Source organism: Camelus ferus, chromosome 9 (assembly GCF_009834535.1).
Source record: "Camelus ferus isolate YT-003-E chromosome 9, BCGSAC_Cfer_1.0, whole genome shotgun sequence".
Classification (NCBI taxonomy): Eukaryota; Metazoa; Chordata; class Mammalia; order Artiodactyla; family Camelidae; genus Camelus; species Camelus ferus.
This window is the reverse complement of record NC_045704.1, coordinates 13,527,441-13,546,321: the sequence shown is the minus strand read 5'-3', so window position 1 is coordinate 13,546,321 and position 18,881 is coordinate 13,527,441. Positions and strand designations below refer to the sequence as shown.

Here is an 18,881-nt window from a genome sequence, read left to right as displayed (position 1 = left end):
TCACAGGTCAAGTGTTCTAGCCAGAGACTGAGAGTCCGGCTTGCAGTTTGCTGCCTTCAGTTCAGCATCCCTCCTGCCTGCTCTGGGCCGGCGCATGCCATTGACGTCAGGAGCTCCGCAGTATCTGATTGGCTCGCTGAGGGACGGGCCGTGGAGGTAAAGGCTCAGCTCCGGGTTGCTTCCAGTTCCTTACTTGGCATTCGAGGACCGCAGGCCCAGGTTCTAAAGCCTGGGTTCAGAGCTCGGAGTCGCAGGCTGCAGTTCGCGGCAGCCCCCTGTGCGCTCCTCCTGCTGCAGCCGCCTCAGCGGCCGGCTCCAGCGGGGCCTCCAGGGCAGCGCGAGGCCGTGGCGGTCGAGGACCAGGCGCGCGGGGTCGGGGTCGCCGGCCGCACTGCCCAGCAGCAGGTAGTGGGTGCCTGGCCGTAGGCGCAAGCAGCCGCAGGCCAGGTCGGCGCGGGGCACCCAGGCTTCCTGGCCGCCGCTGCGCACGGGCCGGGCCCGCTGCTTGTACACGGCCAGCACGCGCACGGCCAGCCGCTGCCACACCGGGCCTGCCGCTTCAGACGCCAGCACCTGGGCGCGAAGAACTGCGGGGAGGGGAGATGTCAGGCCTGGGCAGTGGGGAGCTTCCGGGGTCCCATAGGCTCAGTAGTGGTAGAGAGAGGCCCGGGACCCGAGAATGGACTTCCAGGATGCCGTCAGGAAGAAGAGAGACCTTGAACATTTGAGGCTGAGAGGTCGGGGGGGGGGGGGGGTCTGACCCTGCTTTATGAAGAGTGAGGCCTCCTAGAGGAGAGGGGTCAAGGCAAGGAAAGCGGGGCTTATGTGATGTGAGTTTGTGTTATAGGATTGTGATTGGGAAGGGGTACCTTCCAGGTGTCTCTCTGGAAGAGGGGAGACCAGACCGGGAGAGGAATCCAGGTGCCCACTATGGATATGCCAGGTGCGGCGCTTGGGAGGTAATATTGGAAGCCGAGGATACAGGAATTACTTAAATGTTGGAGGTACCAGAAGGACCCTACAGTGAATGGGTCCAGGAACAAGGCAGAAGAGGTAGGTCTGCGGTCTAAAATGCCACGGGGTCAGGTGTTAGGAGCAGAGCCCTTGGAAAAGAGGGGTTTTGCCAGGGGAGAGAATCTGGATTAGGGATTAATTTGGGGGCTGGAAGGTCATACTAGTGGTGCTTCACATGGTGTCCTCTCTGAGGAGGTGAGGTGAGACTTGTTGGGAGCAGGACTCTGGCTTGGTAAGCTAGATCTATGAGGCAAAAGATCCTTGTGGGAGGTGGGGGTCTAAGATTGAAGTCTAAGAACACTAGTGGCCAGTTGAAGAGCCTCAAGGAGGGGAGGTCTGGGGTCCTATACCATTGAGGGAAGTTACTGGGGCTGGACTGAACTCCTGAGTGTCCAAGAGAGCAGAATTACCCGACCTCATAGGCTCTGAGGTCATGGGTCTGGTGTGGACTGATGGATTAGGAAACTGGGGATGAGTCTCTGGCAGTAGGGCTATGTCTCAAGAGAACTGGGACCCTGAAGGGAGGCAGAGAGGGTCTGAGATAGGCAAGACAGAGCAAGGGTCCCTTCCATTCAACCAATTTCCCTTTCTCTTTCTCCTTCCATCCTGAGGAGAACACCACCCTCCCACAGAGATATGATGCTGAAGGACATCGTGGAACTCTACAAGGCCAAGAATATGAGGGAAGAGGACATATAGGAAGGTAAGGAACACCCCCCTTGGCATTTGTCAGCTCTCCAGTTAGGATCTAGATCAGGTAGGGTCATTTACCTGATACAGTCCACACCCATTTCCATTTAAGATGAGGAAACTGATGGCCAGAGAAGGGGGTGGCTGTGAGGTAGAGCAGAACGCCTGAACAGCTGCAGCCCTTTTACTCCCCCGCACTCACCGTAGTCCTGCTGGCAGTACCTCCGAAGGCTCATGTATACCCTGGGGTCCGTGATATTGCAGTAGTTTTGACATCGAGGGTCTGGGGAGGGTCAGGCTGTCTGCAGTGGGCTCCTGAGGCCTAGACTACAGCATTCTGCCCCCTGCCCATCCCGCATTCCAACCTGATGGACAGCTGGGGTGCCCGAACCCTTCGGACGCCTCAGTGGGCCACCCCTGTATCCCCACCTAGGGGCCACATCAGCCCCTCCCAGATCCCTCTTGCTGCCAGAGAATTTCACACCAGCCTATCTTACCAGAGCTGTAAGCATCAGGAGTTGTAGCAATGGTGGTGGTTGCCTCGGGAATTCCTGGGAGAGAGCAGAGGAGAGATTTAGCTTTTTGGTATCCTCTCCTTCCACAGCTCCCCTGAGGAATCCAGGCATCCAGACCTCAAATGGGTACTCTCTGGGTGCCAAAGAATGTAAGCACAGTTTGTCCTCTCTAGAACCTAGACCCAGGAGTCCAGGTTCCCAACCCCCTCCTCCCTGAGACCCAGGAGTCCAGCCTCTTCCTCCCCCAGACTGAGGAGACTGGAATTTCAGTCTCCACATGTCAAAGGACTCAGAGTTCAGCCTCCAGCCTCTAGCTTCTAGCTTCCATCTCCCAGGGACCCTCACCCCAGCTACCCACTGGAGATCTGGGACGTCTCCCTCCCGCCCCACCTGGGACTTGTGGCCCTGTCCCTCAGGACTCACGCTGGCACGGCATCCTAGGGGACCGGCTTTGCTGGAAGCCAGGACCACAGCGGTTGCATGTCAGGCCAGTGACCCCTAACTTGCAGGAGCACTGCCCACTGGTCTGGTTGCAGGTACCACCTGTCGCCCCAATAGGATGGCACTGGCAGGCTACATGAGGGGAGGATCCAGGGATGTGGAGTCCAGGCTCCCAGCCTCTTCTCCCCAAGACTGGGGAGACTGGAATTCCTTGTCCCCTCCTCCCTCAGACCCAGGAGCCACACCCCCAATCCCCTCTACCCTCAGACCCAGGAGTCAAGTTCTGCCTCCCCTCCCTCTCGGCAGGGCTTCAGGCTGCACTCACCCCTGCAGGCCCTGCGGCTGGTGATGGGCTGGCTGGGGTCCCTCCAGAACCCCGGCTGGCAGTAGTGGCAGTGCCGCCCAGCTGTGTGGTGGCGGCACCGCTCGCAGACACCCCCACTGCGGCCACCCGACAGCCTGAACAGCTCAGAGTTGAACCTGCAGCGGCGGGCGTGCTGGTTGCAGGAGCAGGCTAGGGGCAGGGTGGAGTCGGGGCATGTCAGGCCCGGCCCTGTGTTCCCCTTCCCCACCTTTCTCCCCGCTGCCCTCAGGATGGAGACTGCCTGGGGGTCTGGGTAAATGTGGGCCCTACAACCTCTTCCTTCTCCTCTTTCAACCCGTGCAGTGGACTGGAGCTGGGTAGGCCCTAGAGGGCTGCTGGATGTCTGTGTGAGCCCGGAGGTGGGCGTAAAGAAGGGTGGCGGCTCCGGGCGGGGGCTGCGAGTCAGGCCCCTACGTGTAACTGTCTCCCTGTGTTCCTTGGACAAGTGATTTCTCCTTTCTGTAGCTCAGTTTCCTCTGCTGCCAGATGACATTTATAGTGTCTACCTGATGAGATTTAAATGAAACCCACTAGCTATAAAGTGCTTAACTCAAGGCCTAGGCTTGACACAGAGCATGTGCTGGCCTGTTTCGAGTGACCACATACCAGGTGCCATGTTTTAAGTGTTTGGCGTGTTTCCTTCTCACAGCAGCTTTGTTAGACTGGTGCTGTCATCATCACCCCCATTTTACAGACACGAACACTGAGGCGGAGAGGTGCCGTGCCTGCCCATGGTATTGCAGCTGAGGGGAGGTCAGAGGTAGGATTGGAACCCAGGCCTTCTGGCTCCAGAGTCTGTGCTCCTAGCAGCCACACTCCAGTGCCTCTCACACAGCTCACATGAGGACATGAGGCATGTACGTTTTCCTGGAGAGCATTGATCAGATTTTCTAAGGCAGTGGCTCTCAGACCTTGCCACTTACCTGAATTACTGAGGAAATGTTTAAAAAGAACAACTCAGATTCCAGGGCTTCTGTGGGCCCAGGGGCCTGTACTTCTAGCAGGAATCCCAGTGAGATGCTAACAGAGGGGGCTCATGGGCCATTCTTTGGAGAGATGTAAGGGGTTTTGACTTGAGGAAATTTGAGAGGCCAGGACGGGCAGGTCCTGAGGACCCCAAGGAGTAGTGGTCAGGTCAGGGAGCTGAGACAGCTGTGTGTTCTTGCAGAAATGACTCCCCCTCTCTGAGCCTCGATTTCCTCCCATTTAGTAGGAATCTCAATTCTGCTCTCCAGGGTTTTGTAGGCATCAGAGATGGCAGTGCTCTTCAGATTATGAGGGAGTGCTGTCGGGCTTTGGATTCTTTCTGACCGGACAGTGATCACTTCACCTCGCTTCTCTCTAGAGAACTTGGATGGGGGGATATTCAGGCCACCGTGTCTGTGAAGCCCATAGCTCCGCCACAAGAGTTCTTCTCACCGTGTCCGCCCAGACCCTTCTCCGTCACAACCCTGTGGTCTCTTACCCAGGCTCAGAGGGCAGTGCCCAGCTCAGCCAGGGGGGTGTGGTGATCCTCTGAGGGACTGCCTCCCCAATTCCCAAGCCCTGTCCAGGCCCAGGATGAAGCCAGCCCCACCCTCAGGCCACGTGAGTCTGCCCTCCCTCACTCCTCTGTTGGGGCCTCAGATCTAACTGGTGGGAATGGGCCAACTGGACAGAGTCCTGAGGTGGTGGGGACAGAGGGTCAGAGAAGACCCCAGCGGGGATGCGGACAGAGTGGGGAGCTGTGCCAGTAGTTCAGTCTGTCAGTCCACTTGACATTGCAGGAAGAAATAGAGGGGAGGGACAAAGAATGTGGGAGATGGAGAGAGTGAGATCCATGGAAGTATAGACAGAAAGAGCGTGTGTGTGTGTGTGTGTGTGTGTACGTGTGTACGTACCTGTTGGACTGGAGGTACCTCCCAGGATTAGTAACACACTTAGAGCCTCCAGCAAGGGCTGCAGGCTGGAGGTGGGAGTGGAGGAGGCCTGTCTCTGAGGGGAGCTGCTGGAGGGATGGGGAAGGGCCTGGACTCTGGAGGCCAGTCTGGAAACAGTGTGGAGAGGGAGGGTGTTGCGCTGCCCTGGGGTGTGCTGGTCCAGCTGGAGAGCACGGTGTTGGCCCAGCATCTAGGAAGGCTGTTTTCGAGTCCAGTCCTGTCTGACCCTTGCTGGCCATGAGACCTGGACCAAGAGACCCATCCCCTTGGGCCTGACCCCCCTCGTCTGGAGAGTGGTAACCCTGGTGGACTCAGGAAGCTCTTTCTGTGTGCCAGGTACTGCATTCAGCTTTATTCCAAGGACTTTATGGATGTTAAATTATTGAATTTTCACTATAGCCTGTAAAGGAAATGCTGTTACTATCCTCATTTTCCAGGTGAGGAAATGGAGGCACAGAGAGATTAGGTCACTTGCCTGGGGTCACAAAGCCAGGAGGCAGAAGAGCCGGGATTTGAGCTGGTTGGCTGCTGAGGCCACGCTCCTGTCTGCCTGTAGAACGTCTAGTGTGACAGCACCTGACAGCCTGGCAGGGACCAGCTAAGACCCTTGGGCTTGGCCTCTCAATCTCAGTTTCCAGCCTTGCCACTGACTGGCCATTTGTCCTTGCCCAAGGTACTTTCCACCTCTAGCCTCGGTCTCCTCATCTGTAAAATGGGCTTGATCTAGTACCTGCCAGTCACACAGTAGATGCTGGTTAAATACATGTCTAATGAATACTTTCCCCACGTGGTTGATTTGATGAGTCCAGACGTCCAGATGAGTGCGGCTGTGCTGTTCCCCTCCAGCCAGTCCATAAATCCCACCCGAGTGTCCAAGTGTGTGCCCCAAGCCAGGCCCTGGGCTGAGTGCTCAGGAAATGTTACCCATCCTCATGACTGAGTGTGGGGAGGGGTTGGAGGCCCTAGTGAGTGTTTAAGTAGCTGGGAATCTGGGGATGGCAGAGATTCGGGGCAGATAGGTGGTGGGGGGTAGTGAGGGGAGGAGACGAGGGGCCCTGTCTGGAGAAGCACATGGGGGGAAGCAAGGAGGGAGCAGCCCTAGGGAAGGACAGAGCTTCCTGCCCCTCAGGGACAAGGGACCCCATGCTGGGGTCATGGGGTCAGGTGGTAGGTGAGTGAGGATGGGGGACCCAGGACTCACGCAGGCAAGGGTGAGGGTGCCAGGGAGTGGCGGGCCGCCAGGGCTGGTCGCGGTGGGATGGGCGGCAGCTCTCGCACCCTGGGCCGGTGGTGTGGTGGCGGCAGCGGCAGCGGGGTGGCCGGGCTCGGACAGCACAGCGGGCCGCGTGGCCGTGGCACTGGCAGCGGCCTCTCACCCCTGCTGCCGCCAGCCCTGCCCGACCCCCAAACTCCACGCGGAGGTGACTGGCCACTACTCTGGCCTTGGGGCCGGGTGCAGCTCGGAAGGTCACCCTCTCGGGGCCTCCCAAGGCCCGGGGCCAGGCAGGTCTGTGCCACAGTGATCTCCAGGGACCTCCGGTGGCCCAGGCGGTTGACAGGACCAGGGCTGGGGGTCCTGGGGTGCAGAATCGCAGGCTGACAGATGTCAGGAGGAAGGTCCCACCCAGGGCCAGAGTCAGACTGCCATTGCAGGTGGCCTCGGGACCAAAGTCCACCCCTGAGGAGAGGAGACAAGCCTGGGGACAGGAGGCGGCCAGGCCAGGCAGCTGGGTCACTGGTGGGAGGCAGAAGCGGGGGCGGCCCCCTGGATGGTAGCAAGGGTCTGCACTGGCCTGGCTCAGGAGGAGCAAGAGGGCCAAGGTCACGGGCATGGTTCCAGCAGAGGCAGGTACCTGGAGAGGAGAGGAGTCCGAATCCCCCCTGCTCCCCGGGCTCCCTGAGGAACCCCGGCATTCCACCCCCAGCCCTGCCCAAGACCCCTCCCAGCTGCTTCCAAGCGAGGAAAATAGTTCCATCTGGGGAGAATTACTGTTTACATAACCCGAAGGGGAAAGAACGCAAGCCAAATCGAGAATTTTGCCTGAACTAATCCATAGCTTAACACCCCAGAGCTATCTGTCAGTCAGTGTCGGGGGGCAGGGGCCCTGGGGAGGGGGCAATGAGGGGGGGACAGATGGGGAAACCTAGAGAGGGCACAAGGGGGAGGGGGATTTAGAGACTGAGGAAGCCTCTGAGACAAAGAAAAAGAGGCAGAGATAGATAGAGACACAGATAGAAAGACAGACAGAAGGAGAGGAGGAGACTCAAGTGTAGGGAAGGGCCAGGCAGGGAGAAGGAACCACGAGGAGAGAGGACAGACACAAGGGGAGGCCAGGAGGCCTGGACAGATGGCAGCCAGGCAGCAGAGTCCTCAGGGACTGCGGAGATCTGGTCCTAGGGAGCCTGGGGGCTGGGACAGACAGTGGCAGTTGGACTCAAAGACACCCGTGGAGCAGGAGGAGAGCAGACAGTGCAGCAGGCCTGGCTGGCAGGGAGGGGAGCAGGAGAGGGGAAGGGCCAGGGAGCCCGGGGCCCAGGGATCAGAAGCCAGAGGCCAGGCCCTGACCTACTGGGATGAGAGTGGAGGCCCTTTCCCATGTAGGGCCCTAACCTTGTTCTCCACACCCTGGGCACGGAGGGGGATTATCCCAAACAAAGGGGCCTCCCTGCCACCCACCCCCAGCCTCCAGTTGCCCTTAACCCTTTCCCACCCAGGTATGAGGCTCAGAGAAGTGTGCTAAGGAACAGGATGGGGATGTCTGGGTCACTCTGGGTTGGGAAGTGAGTGTGGTATCCCTGTGGGGTCAGGAAGGAAGATACCTTGGTGTCCCTTGGGATCGGATGACCCTGTGCTTGGATTTCTGAGGACTTTTTGATAATTTCTGCCATCCTAGGCCTCAGGGTCCGAGAATCAGAGCCCCCACTTTCTCTACTGGTCCTAATGTCCCCAAGGCAGATGGGGGAACAGATGGAGTCGGGGTAGTGGGTGCTGAGGCGGTAGATAAAAGAGGCAGGACTGGACAGGACCAGTTGCTGGGGCACTGGAGGGGCCAGAAATCTAGACACCCAAATGATGGGAGGGAGGAACGACTTGGTGCTGAAATGTCCCGCGCTCTCCCTTTCCTGGGCCGGTAGCCCCTAATGAGGAGCTCACTCAGATCTGGGACCTTAGAACTTTTCTGGGCCCCACTGTCACGGCCTCTGGTTCTGAATCTGGACCCAGGTTTGTCCCAGAGCTGGGAGTCTGTTAGGCACCTGTGGGTGCGGGTGGGATCACATCCTCCCCCTGCCCCATATGCTGCACATGGCCCTCTGCGCCTCCGGAGCAGCTTGGCGCCATTTTGCACTCCTCCCTGGGCATTTGCCCCAGTCCTTCAGCACCCGCCTTGTTAAGGACCTCACCCCATCTCCCACCTCTCCTTTCTTGCCTGGGTGGTTCACGGGGTACCACTTTCTGGCTCTTAGCAGCTTGGGCATCCAGGCTTTGTTCCCCAGTGTTCCTGAGGGATCCAGAAGGCAGCCCGTGCCCACCGGGGAGGCCCGATATCCAGGCCCTAGTCCCTACCCCTTATAGGAACTTTAGTCCCCTCGTCGCTCCCCCTTAAAGACCTTAAGGAGTAGCTGTGCTCCTACCAGATGCAGAGTCAGGCCTAGTACCTGGGCAGTGTAAGGGTCCACCTAGGACCCAGGCCCCTTTTCCCTGACTCTCTTGCATGCACCCTGCCCTTCACCCCTGATGTCCAAACCTGCGCCCAGGAAGAGAGTGTCCTCTGCATTTAGCTCCTCACAGGTTCTTCCCTCCCGCAGGAGCTTGGCGGCCAGCGTGGGCTCCAGCGTAGGCTCTAGGGAGTGAGTGCGGAGTGGCTGTTCTCAGGCCCCAGGCTAGTGGGGCTTCTGGGCGGGAGCTCAGAGCAGAGCCGGCAGCATCCAGCACCACCCCCACCCCAGTCCCCTGTCCAATGCAACCACGCTCTCGCTGCTCTCTTCACAGGGACCCCTGGCAGCCACACCACCCAAGACTGTGTGGGATGTGAGCATCGTCACCCTCCAGGGACCTGCAGCCAGACAGTCCCAAGCCGGCTGGCCCAGCAGGCTCAAGGCAGGTAGGAAGGGATAGTGGACAGATGACCTTTCTGGGTCTGAGGTCCCTGCTCCACTCACACTCAGCCCCCTGCCCTTCGGGCTCCTCTAAGAGCAGGCAGGCAGGCTCAGCCCCATCACGTGGTGGCTGTGATCTCGGGGAAGGGGCTGACCTGCGGGGCGGGTTCAGGGCTCCACATGCTGAAGTGGAAGGTTGGTGTCTGGCTGGGTGACCCCAAACCAGCCCCTCTTCCCCTCTGGAATCTTCTGTCAGCTCTGGGTTAACTGAGCATTAAGGCCAGTTGCTTTAAAGCCTGAAAAATCAATGCTCCTGGAAGGATCAGACCAGCCGCCAGAAAACCCAAAGACGTGGGCCAGTTTCTAAGATGGTGGCAACGAGGTGGAGGAGATAAGAATGCCTCACGCCTCAGAGGTTCTAGGGGCCAGAGGGAGAAATCAGGGGCCCTGACAGGGACAGAGATCCAAGCCGGTCTCCGCCATGGTATATTTCCTGCGAGGCCTCAATACCTGTCGTGAAGTTTTGATGTCAACATTGCTGTCAACTCTGTTACATACCCAAATTGTCTGACTAGAAAAATACGTTTTCCATCAATTCCCACTGAGAAAAGCAGACGTTTGGGGACCTACCATCTGGGGTGGTAGGACATAGCCAGGCAATCCGTGATTCTAGTTCAGGGTGACCCGCACTGCAGTGGAGGGGCCTGCCAATTTGAGAGTCAGCTGTGAGGATGTTACCTACAAAGAGAAAGGGACTGAGGATAGAGACACCCCCAAATGAGAAGGGACATATGGGATCTGGGGCGGGCAGTGAGAGTGACAGGGTAGCACAGTGCAGCATGCACTGTGCTCATCCATTCAGCTCAGAATGACTTCCCCTGTGTGTGACACTCTGCTGAAGATCCCGTGTGACATGTACAGAATCCCCATCCTTGTCAGGTTCACCATCCAGAGAGAGCAGAGATGGCCACCAAAGAGTAACAGTAATTATGTTCTAGAGTGTGGTGGAAAGTGACAGATGTTTGGAGCGAAAGAAAGGAAGGAAGTAGATGGGGTGGGGTGGGCGTCAGAGGGGACATTTGGGCTGAGACCTGAAGGAGGTGAGGGCAAGATGCTCCCTGGGCATCGGGGCAGGAGTGACCCAGGCAGAGGGCGTTGCCAGTGCAAAGGCCAGTTCTGCCAGAGAAACTCAGGAGGAAGGTTTAGGGCTCACTTTATTCCTGCGCACCTGCAAGAAGTTTCTAAAGCTAAGGTTCCCTGGAGGGAAGCTTGCTTCCTCACTGTTGTTTTTAATAGCCTGTGCTGCCTGAGGTGATTAGCACCCCGGAATGTGGCTGGCAGGGGGTGTACAAGCAGGCAGAGCAGAGAGGAAACATTCCCAGAGTTGAGAAGGGGACATGTGTGGGGATTCCTCAAGTATCAGGCACCTTTACCCTCACAGCGCCCCAGAAAGGAGGCAGGATCTCCCAGGGACCAGCTCTGAAGTGGGCTCAGCAGGGTGGGACCCTCACCTCTGGGCTTCCACAGATCTTTTATCCCTACCTTGGTGTCACCGAAATCACAGAGGCCCCACAAGGCCAGGCAGGTCAACCCCTGAGTAACTGGAAGGAGAGTTTCTCGGCGTGTGCGCCCTCAGGACAAACGGAAAAATCAAGGACCATAATTAAGAGCACGGATTCCTGAATCACTGTCTGTTCAAATCTAGGCTCCCCCTCTTTCCTACCTGTGTGACCCAAAGCGAGTTTCTTAACCTCTCTGTGCAGTAGTTTCCTTATCTGTTAAATGGGCTTAAAAATGTACCTTCCTCGTGGAAAATCGTGAGGACCAAATGAGCCAGGACAGGCTTACAGTCTCGTATCTGAAACTCTTTGGACCAGACATGTTACAGAACCCGTGTTTCAGGCCCTTGTGGGGTGCATAGGTTATATATCACGCAGCTCCCCCAGCGCAGTTTGGGTGGCATCCCATAATCAAACATTGTTTCTGCAGCAAAACATGTGGGCAGTCACACCAGGATAAGTCAAGTCTAGGAACAGCTGCAGGTCTCTTTAGGCCAGATTTGTTCCCAGACGAGTTCTATTCCGGTTGGGCTTTGTCACTGATCTTCAGGAAAGTGGCAGATAAGGAATTGTGGAGCAGGATATAAGCACTGAAAACAGTGCCTGGCTCCAGGCAGGAACCACAGAAGCATCAACCTTGAGTCATTATTTTCAGTGGCCTTTCAGTTGTGCAGGCTGATGTGAGGCCAGGAGAGGGAGCTCTTAATACTCGAGGACAGAGGTGGCTGCCAGACTATCTGCTTTGCAGAGCTCAGTACAAAATGAAAAGCCAGACTGCCTTTCTCAAATTTGTGGAGAATTTCTAGCTGGTGCGAGCAGAGCCGGACACAGAGCAGGTCACTTTGGGTCTCAGGACTTGTGCAGCTGCTCAGGTCACACTCCATGGTGGGTCGTCAGGGGAACAGAGGAAGGGAGAGGACAAAGCGGGTCAGGACACACTGGGGACCCGGAGTGAAAAGACTGTTTCTGGGAGCCCAGGGGAGAGCTGGAGGAGAGGCTGACTCAAAAAGAAGCAAGCCAGAAGAAGGGATTATCCACCCCATTACAAGGATGGGGAAACTGAGGTTCATGGAGCCCAGTCAGAGCCCAGTGAAGTCGGGGCGGGAGCTGGATGGGGATCTTGGTGGGTTCAAATGTATAGGCCTCACTGAGATCGCACGGCACGCCCACTGTGATCCAAAAGACAGACTGTAGTGTGTGTGTTGGCAAGGATGTGAAGAAGTCAGAACCCTCATAGGCTGCTGGTGGGAATGGAAAATGAGGCAGGTACTTGGAGAACAGTCTGCGGTTCCTGGAACTGTTAAACACAGAGTTATTTAGTTATCATATGACTCAGCAATTCCACTCCTAGGGAAATACTGGAGGGATATGAAAACTTGGGTCCACACAGAGGTTCGTATGTGCGTGTTCACAGCAGCATTATTCCTGATAGCCCCATGGCGTTGCCCATGTGTCCAGCAGCCGATGAACTGATAATAAAATGAGGCATATCCGTGCAATGGAACATCAGTCGGCTGTGAAAAGAAACCAGTGACATCCTCACAAATGCTGCAACATGGATGAACCTTGGACATGGGACACTGAGTGAAAGAATCCAATCACGAAGAGCCACTTGTACAATTCACTTACATGCAGCGTGCAGGCTAGGTAAATCCACAGAGATAGAAAGTAGATTAGTTGGAAGGAGGAGGCGGGAGGATGGGAAGATTGGGGTGAGAATGGCTAAGGTGTGCAGGGTTCCTTTTTGGGGTGATAAAATTTTCTGCAATTAATTATGATTGTTGCCCAGCTATGTGAATATACGGAAAGCTATTGTACACTTTAAATGGGTGAATTATATAGCATTTGAATATTATCTAAATGAAGTGGTTACCAGAAAAAAAAAAAAAGATGTAATATAAAGACATAAATATCACAGATGTGAATATAAAAGTTAAATGTAGGCAGCTTGAGGTGGCAGCTCAGAGAATGTGACGGAGGCAGGAGGTGGGAACTGCCAGTCCCTGAAGTCCTGGTCTAGAAAGGGCCCAGCATCACTTCTGCCATATTTGATTGGCTGAGGCAGTCACAGGCCCGCCCAGACTCAAGGGAAGGACCGTCAAAGGGTCTGCAGCCAGCTTGAATCCACCACGTCCACCAACAGTGGCAGGAAACACTTAGCTCTTACCCTGGGAGGGGCCCTTCCCAGTGCAGCTCAGCAGGGGCTGTGGTTAACCCCATTTTACAGAGGAGACTGAGGCTTAACTAACGTACTCTGAGGTGCCCCGCCAGGAGGAGGCAGGACCCACATGCAAAGCTGGGCTGTCTGGCCTCAGTCTGTGCTCTGAACCTCCATACTACACAGCCTTAACAGACTGAGCTCCCCAGGAGTGAGGATTCATGTAGTAAATACTCTAGACGTATTTATTTTGCACTTACTGAATACTTCTTGTGTGCTTGGCACTGTCCTAAAAATGTTACAAATGTCACTACCTGTAAGGTAGTTCTGTCAGGTTAGACCATATGAAATGGCTGTTTGTGTAGGTAAAATATGGTTGAATATTGGCACTTTGAAGTGTTTTGACCTAATCTTCGTGTTTAATGGGCAAGGAAACGGATTCAGAGAGGTGAAGTAACTTGACTAAAGTCACACAGCACTGGTAAGGGGTGGAACTGGGATTCAGACCCAGGCCAAACAGGCCCAGGGTCTGTGCTCTTAGACCTCCACAATGGAGGCCACTAGATATACATGGAGGGGCTGAGTGAGCGAATGAACCTCCTGCCCACCCAGCCATCCCCCCCGACTTCAGTCCTTCCTCTCTCTGCCCTGCAGCCACCATGAAACTCCTCCGGGCCACTTGCCCTTCCTTGTCCACCATCTTCTTCCTCTTTGTCATCTTCGTGGTGTCTGCCATCTTCCACTGCCACCAGCGCCTGGCTCTGGTGCCCATCCCCTGGGCCTACCAGGGTCATGTGGTCCTGGTCTCCAGACACCTGCCCAGCGGGGGCATGTTCACCATCAACTCCAAAGGCCGCCTGGGGAACCAGATGGGGGAGTACGCCACCCTGTATGCCTTGGCCAAGATGAATGGGCGGCCAGCCTTCATCCCACCCCAGATGCACAGCACTCTGGCCCCCATCTTCAGAATCACCCTCCCTGTCCTGCACGACACCACGGCCAGCAGGATCCCCTGGGAGAACTACCCACTGAACGACTGGATGGAGGACCAGTACCGCCACATCCCAGGGGAGTACGTGCGCCTCACCGGCTACCCCTGCTCCTGGACCTTCTACCACCACCTGCGCGCCGAGATCCTCCAGGAGTTCACCCTGCACGACCACGTGCGGGAGGAGGCCCAGAATTTTCTGCGGGATCTGCAGGCCAAGTGGGCCGGGCAGGCCACCTTCGTAGGGGTCCACGTGCGCCGTGGGGACTATGTCCATGTCATGCCAAGGGTGTGGAAGGGCGTGCTGGCCGACCAGGGCTACCTGCAGCAGGCCTTGGACTGGTTTCGGACCCGCTACCGCAGCCCGGTCTTCGTGATCACGAGTGACGACATGGCCTGGTGCCGGCAGAACATCAACGGCTCCCTCCGGGACGTGGTGTTCGCCGGCAACGGCCAGCAGGGCTCACCTGCCAGGGACTTTGCGCTGCTCATCCAGTGTAACCACACCGTCATCACAGTGGGCACCTTTGGGATCTGGGCTGCCTACCTTACAGGTGGGAACACCATCTACCTGGCCAATTTCACCCTGCCCAACTCCCCCTTAGACATGATCTTTAAGCCACAGGCAGCCTTTCTGCCAGAGTGGGTGGGTATCGCAGCCAACCTGGGGCAGGCCAGAGGGAACGACCCCTAGCCGTGCTCCTCTTCTGCCTCGTCTTCGGGTCTAACAGGCAGCATGAGCTTGGACACCTGAGTTTAAATCCAGGCTGCTCTGCCTCCCAGCTGGGTGACCTCAGACAACCTCTCGGTGACTTAGTATACCACCTGAAAAAAAAAAATAATGCAGCTCTTTGTGAGCACGCAGCAAGTTCACTTGGTGCCCTGGAAACACGGGGTGAGTGTTGGCTGCTAACGTACATGTGAGTGGCGCGCCCTGAACATTTGGACTGCTAGAAGAGAGAGGCTTTTTTTTTTTTTTTTTTTTTTTGGCCATCTCCTTTATGGCTCCAGGAGCATGGAGTCCAAATATCTTGCAGTTGCTTCCTGAGAGAGTTTGGCTCTTCCTGCCCTCAAATGAAGAGGAGCTGGGTGTTTTCAGCAGCTGAGAATTAAAGCTTTGGGTTTAATGGGCCCTTACCATGAAAAAATGTGAGGAAAACAGGATTTGAGAGGATGAATCACAGGGAGATACCCTTGGTGGAGTGTGGGAGGGCCTGACAATGATGGCAGGACTCAGGCAGAACTCAACTCTGGGCTTTGGGTGTCTTTCCTGCAGCGGCAAAGGCACTCACAGTCTACATGACATAGAAGCAGCAGGCGGACCACCTAGGGGCAGGGACCACAGAGATCGGAGCATGGCCGTGTCAGCAGTCACCTGGGAGGCCAGATAACCTCACACCCTGCACTGCCTGTGCCCCCAGGACCTAATGCCACTCTGAGAAACCTCAGTATGGACGAAAGTTGGATGAACTGATTACAGTACTGGTTTTCCTGTGTTCAGTGTATTTTAAAGTATGGAGATACCAGTATTTTTATTGGTGTGCTACTCCTTTTTGGAGATTAAGAAAAAGTTAACGTATAGTTGTTTACGTTCATTTACATTTCCACCAAACATAGGTGCACTGGTTTAGAAAACATTTCAATCACCTCTCTTTCCTGTTTTAAACTTTCCAAGTATCTTATTATTTGAATTCCCATTTCTTGGCATACTCGTGAGGTTGAACACCTCTCCTTTCATGATTAATAATTTTGTTACCTCCCCAGAGCCATTTTGGGCCCCAGTTGACTTCCTTAAGTCCTTCATGGTGTCATCATGGTGTGGGGGTAAGGTCAAGAGGATGTTAAAGAAAGCAGAAGAAGGGTCTGAAGGGGCAGGGAGTTGGGGAGAGAGGTTCTGTATTTGCTACCTATTGCTGTGTAACAAATTACCCCAAAATTTAGTAGCTTAAAGCAACAACAATAACATTATCTCTTAAGAGTTTCTGTGGGTCAGGCGTTCAGGAGTGGCTTAGCTGAATGGTTCTGTTTGAGATACCCAGTGAGGATGCTGTCAGGTCTCCGCGAGGGCCACAGTCATCTGAAGGCTTGCCTGGGGCTGGGGGATCCACTTCCATGGCTGGCGAGTTGGTGCTAGCTTGAGGCTCTTGGTCAGACCCTCTTGATGTGGACCTTGGTGGGGCTATTTGAGTGTCCTCACCACATGGTAGCTGGATCCCTCCAGAGAGAAACCCAAGAGACCAAGGTAGAAACAGTACCTTTACAACTGAGCCTCACCTTGTCACACACTGTCACATCTGGTGTGTCCCACCCATCACACTGAGCAGCCTGAGTCAGTATGGGAGGGTCTGACACCAGCAGATGAGGATTATTTCAGACTAACTTGGAGTCTGCTGTATTAGTTTGCTAGAGTTGCTATAACAAAAGTACCACAGATGAGGAGGCTTAAACCACAGACGTTTATTGTCTCACAGTTCTGGAGGCTTGAAGTCTGAGATCGAGGTGTTGGCAGGGTTGGTTCCTTCTGAGGGCTGTGAGGGGATGATCTGCTCCGAGCCTCTCTCCTTGGTTTGCAGGTGACCTCTTCCCCCTATGTCTTTACGTCTTCCCTCTGTACATGTCTGTGCCCAGATTTCCTCTTCTTCTAAGGACACCAGTCATAATGAATTAGGGTCCACTTAATGATCTCACTTTAACTTAATTACATCTATAAACTGGGCGTAGGACTTCAACATAAGAATTTTTGTGGGGACACAGTTCAGCCCGTAACAGCTCCCAGTGTCCATTTCCAGCCCCCCCCCCCCCCCCCCGGAGTCAGATTGGTTTTGGTCCCCTTGCCTTTTCTCCTCCATTCTCTCAGGACCAGCCCTTCCTCCTCAAGATAATTTACCTTAGCCAGGATATTTTCCCAGATTCTCTCTTTGGGAGAGACTCAAGCCAGAAGGATAGAGGAACCTCAGCCCTGACCCCAGGTTATCTGTCAAGTGCAACATCATTGGAGTGCAGAAGCGGCTGGCAGCCATATCTCCCATTTCAATAAAACGCTCATGTGGCAGGTTCCTTCCTGCTGCCCCACCACAAACATCGCCAGCTTCCTCCACCCTGCTCTGTGCCCTGGGAGGCTGTCTGATGTTATCTGCTGTGGCTCAAATGTTCCTGCCCCCACCCAAATTCCTGTATTGAAGCCCTAATCTCCAGTGTGAATTTGGAGGTGGGCCTTTGGGAGGTGATTAGGTTGCACGGGTGGGGCCCTCGTGAATGGGATTGATACCCTTCTAAAAGACACGAGAGAGATGTATAAGGGCCAAAGCAGAATTTGGGCAGCTGCCAAAATAAATTGCATGGATTCATTTAACAAATATTGATTGATCTGCCAGTCAGGGAGTGGGCTGTCACCAGGAAACAAATCAGCAGATCTTGGACTTCTCAGCCCTCAGAATAGGGAGGAATACATTTCTGTTGTTTAAGCCACCTAGGGTGTGGTATTTTTGTCAAGGCAGACCAAACTGGCCACCATAGGATCTGTAGGCTCCCCTGCCCTATGCCTCCCTGTTGGCCAGGTCAGTGGGATCATAGTCCAGAAATCACAAGAGGAAGGAGAGTGAAGCTGGGGTGTTTATTCTCCCAGATCCATCCCTGCTGACCAAGAGATGGTACCAGCTGCCCACTGTTGCCAGCCCCTGGGAGCTGTACCATCTCTCATAGTTTACCCTACATTCTACCCACATCTTTGTAAATTATCCTGTTAAACTCCTCTCAGGTTTGCCCCCATGAGTGTTCCATCTCCCGCCAGGACTCTGAGTGGTGCCCCCAGGATTTTGGTATTACACAAAAGAAACCCCCCGCCCCCGTTCCCACTTTGCCCCGACATTGAACCCATTAGCTGAAATTCGGGCCAGCTTAGTGGAATGAGGACTTGTTCTCAGTCCAAGTCAAGCTGATTCACAGAACATACTGAAGAGATGTGACATTGCTCGCAGCCCTGACTTGGAGGATGAAGCTGAAATCTCTGGAATGATCATAGCACCCATGGGCGAGAAACTGAGCACTAGTTTCCTGCACATCTTTTCTTGCATGTCCTGGGTACCATATAGATGCTGGAGGAAGATTCAGAAGACCTGTGCTCACAGTCACCCTCTCATGTTACCCGCCAGGAGGTCTCTACCCAGAAAGAGCCCTGCAGGTGGACAGAACAGGCACCAGCTGGCATCTGCGAGCCGAATGGAGCAGTGTGATATTCTGTATTGAGTTCTGTCTAATCCAAATGCTAAGGCCCCCCAGCTCTGTTCCCTGTGCTTGAAGTGCCCTGCTTGAAAGAGGAAGTTAACTTTTATTGTGTCAAAGCAGGAGCTAGCCAGCTGCCAAAAATAAGTTACACGAATTCATTCAATAAATATTTACTAAGCTCCTTACTGTGTTTGCAAATCCAAAGCAGAAGGTAGCAAGCCCTTAAAAGCCTTCCTCTTGCTCAGAGGGGACACAAGGATGCCCAGAAGGACAGAAACCACTTACTATCTCCCAAGACAGAGATCTCATAGCCCAGCACACTAGACAGTATCAGCACATAGTGTATGTTTCTTATGGGTTGAACTGTGCCTCCCAAAAGCTATGTTGAAATCCTAACACCCAGCACCTCAGGATGTGACCTTTGGAAGTAGCATCTTTACAGATGCAATTCGTTAAGATAAGGTCACACTGGAGTAGGGTGGGCCCTTACTCCAACCGGAAGGGTGGCACGCAGACACGCAAGGGGGAAATGCCCCGTGCTGAAAGAGATAGGTTGCGGGCCTCCAGAATTGTGTTTAAATCACCCAGTGTGTGGTATGCTATTACAGCAGCCTCATAAAACCAATACAGCGTTTAATGCATTTTTACTGACTGAACTGAACAAGCCTTGGGTCAGTGCTAGACTCCTGGCTTAGCACAGAAGCAATTAACAGCCAGCACGTCTCCGGCTGCCTTCACCCAGGGCATGTGTTCCTGGTTGGAGCCTGGAACCCGGGGGGCCATTACGAGAACACCAGGGCTGAGTCAAGCAGGGTGGGACCTAGTTGAACAAGGGAAGCTGTCAGAAGCTATCCAGGTATGGCATTGAATGACCTACAGCAGTATCTTTGCTTCTGATTTAAAAGTTGCTG

General features: G+C 54.8%; 2 protein-coding genes across 8 annotated transcripts; one reads left to right on the top strand and one right to left on the bottom strand.

The window, feature by feature from the left end:
* Positions 1-20: 20 nt before the first annotated feature.
* Positions 21-6,944, bottom strand: LOC102522843 (netrin-5). Its single transcript, XM_032485603.1, has 6 exons — positions 6,145-6,944; positions 2,986-3,174; positions 2,643-2,792; positions 2,202-2,255; positions 1,907-1,987; positions 21-587 (listed from the first exon to the last, which is right to left on the bottom strand). The coding sequence occupies exons 1-6, from the start codon at positions 6,917-6,919 to the stop codon at positions 223-225; spliced, it is 1,614 nt and encodes a 537-aa protein (XP_032341494.1). The 5' UTR covers positions 6,920-6,944; the 3' UTR covers positions 21-222.
* LOC102522586 (galactoside 2-alpha-L-fucosyltransferase 2) lies at positions 289-18,500 on the top strand. Of its 7 annotated transcripts, none has more exons than XM_032485620.1 (5): positions 289-405; positions 877-1,717; positions 2,309-2,368; positions 8,935-9,046; positions 13,413-14,473. In XM_032485620.1, exons 3-5 carry the CDS (start codon positions 2,342-2,344, stop codon positions 14,438-14,440), a joined length of 1,167 nt encoding a protein of 388 aa, XP_032341511.1. In that variant the 5' UTR covers positions 289-405; positions 877-1,717; positions 2,309-2,341; the 3' UTR covers positions 14,441-14,473. The 7 variants fall into 7 exon arrangements, with proteins under 7 accessions (XP_032341511.1, XP_032341509.1, XP_032341512.1 ...); XM_032485618.1 differs by lacking the exon at positions 289-405 and having other exon boundaries at positions 490-1,053; positions 1,629-1,717; XM_032485621.1 differs by lacking the exon at positions 289-405 and having other exon boundaries at positions 490-1,053; positions 1,626-1,717.
* The last annotated feature ends 381 nt before the right edge of the window (positions 18,501-18,881 follow it).

Coding starts and splice junctions, on each gene's coding strand:
- LOC102522586 (XM_032485620.1), top strand. CDS start 2,342: ATGGGTACTCTCTGGGTGCCAAAGAAT. Junction 2,369..8,934: donor CTCTCTGGGTGCCAAAGAAT/GTAAGCACAGTT, acceptor CTCTCTTCACAG/GGACCCCTGGCAGCCACACC. Junction 9,047..13,412: donor GCCCAGCAGGCTCAAGGCAG/GTAGGAAGGGAT, acceptor TCTGCCCTGCAG/CCACCATGAAACTCCTCCGG.
- LOC102522843 (XM_032485603.1), bottom strand. CDS start 6,919: ATGGAACTATTTTCCTCGCTTGGAAGCAGCTGGGAGGGGTCTTGGGCA. Junction 2,793..2,985: donor CAGCCGCAGGGCCTGCAGGG/GTGAGTGCAGCC, acceptor CCCCTCATGTAG/CCTGCCAGTGCCATCCTATT. Junction 1,988..2,201: donor TCCTGATGCTTACAGCTCTG/GTAAGATAGGCT, acceptor GACCCTCCCCAG/ACCCTCGATGTCAAAACTAC.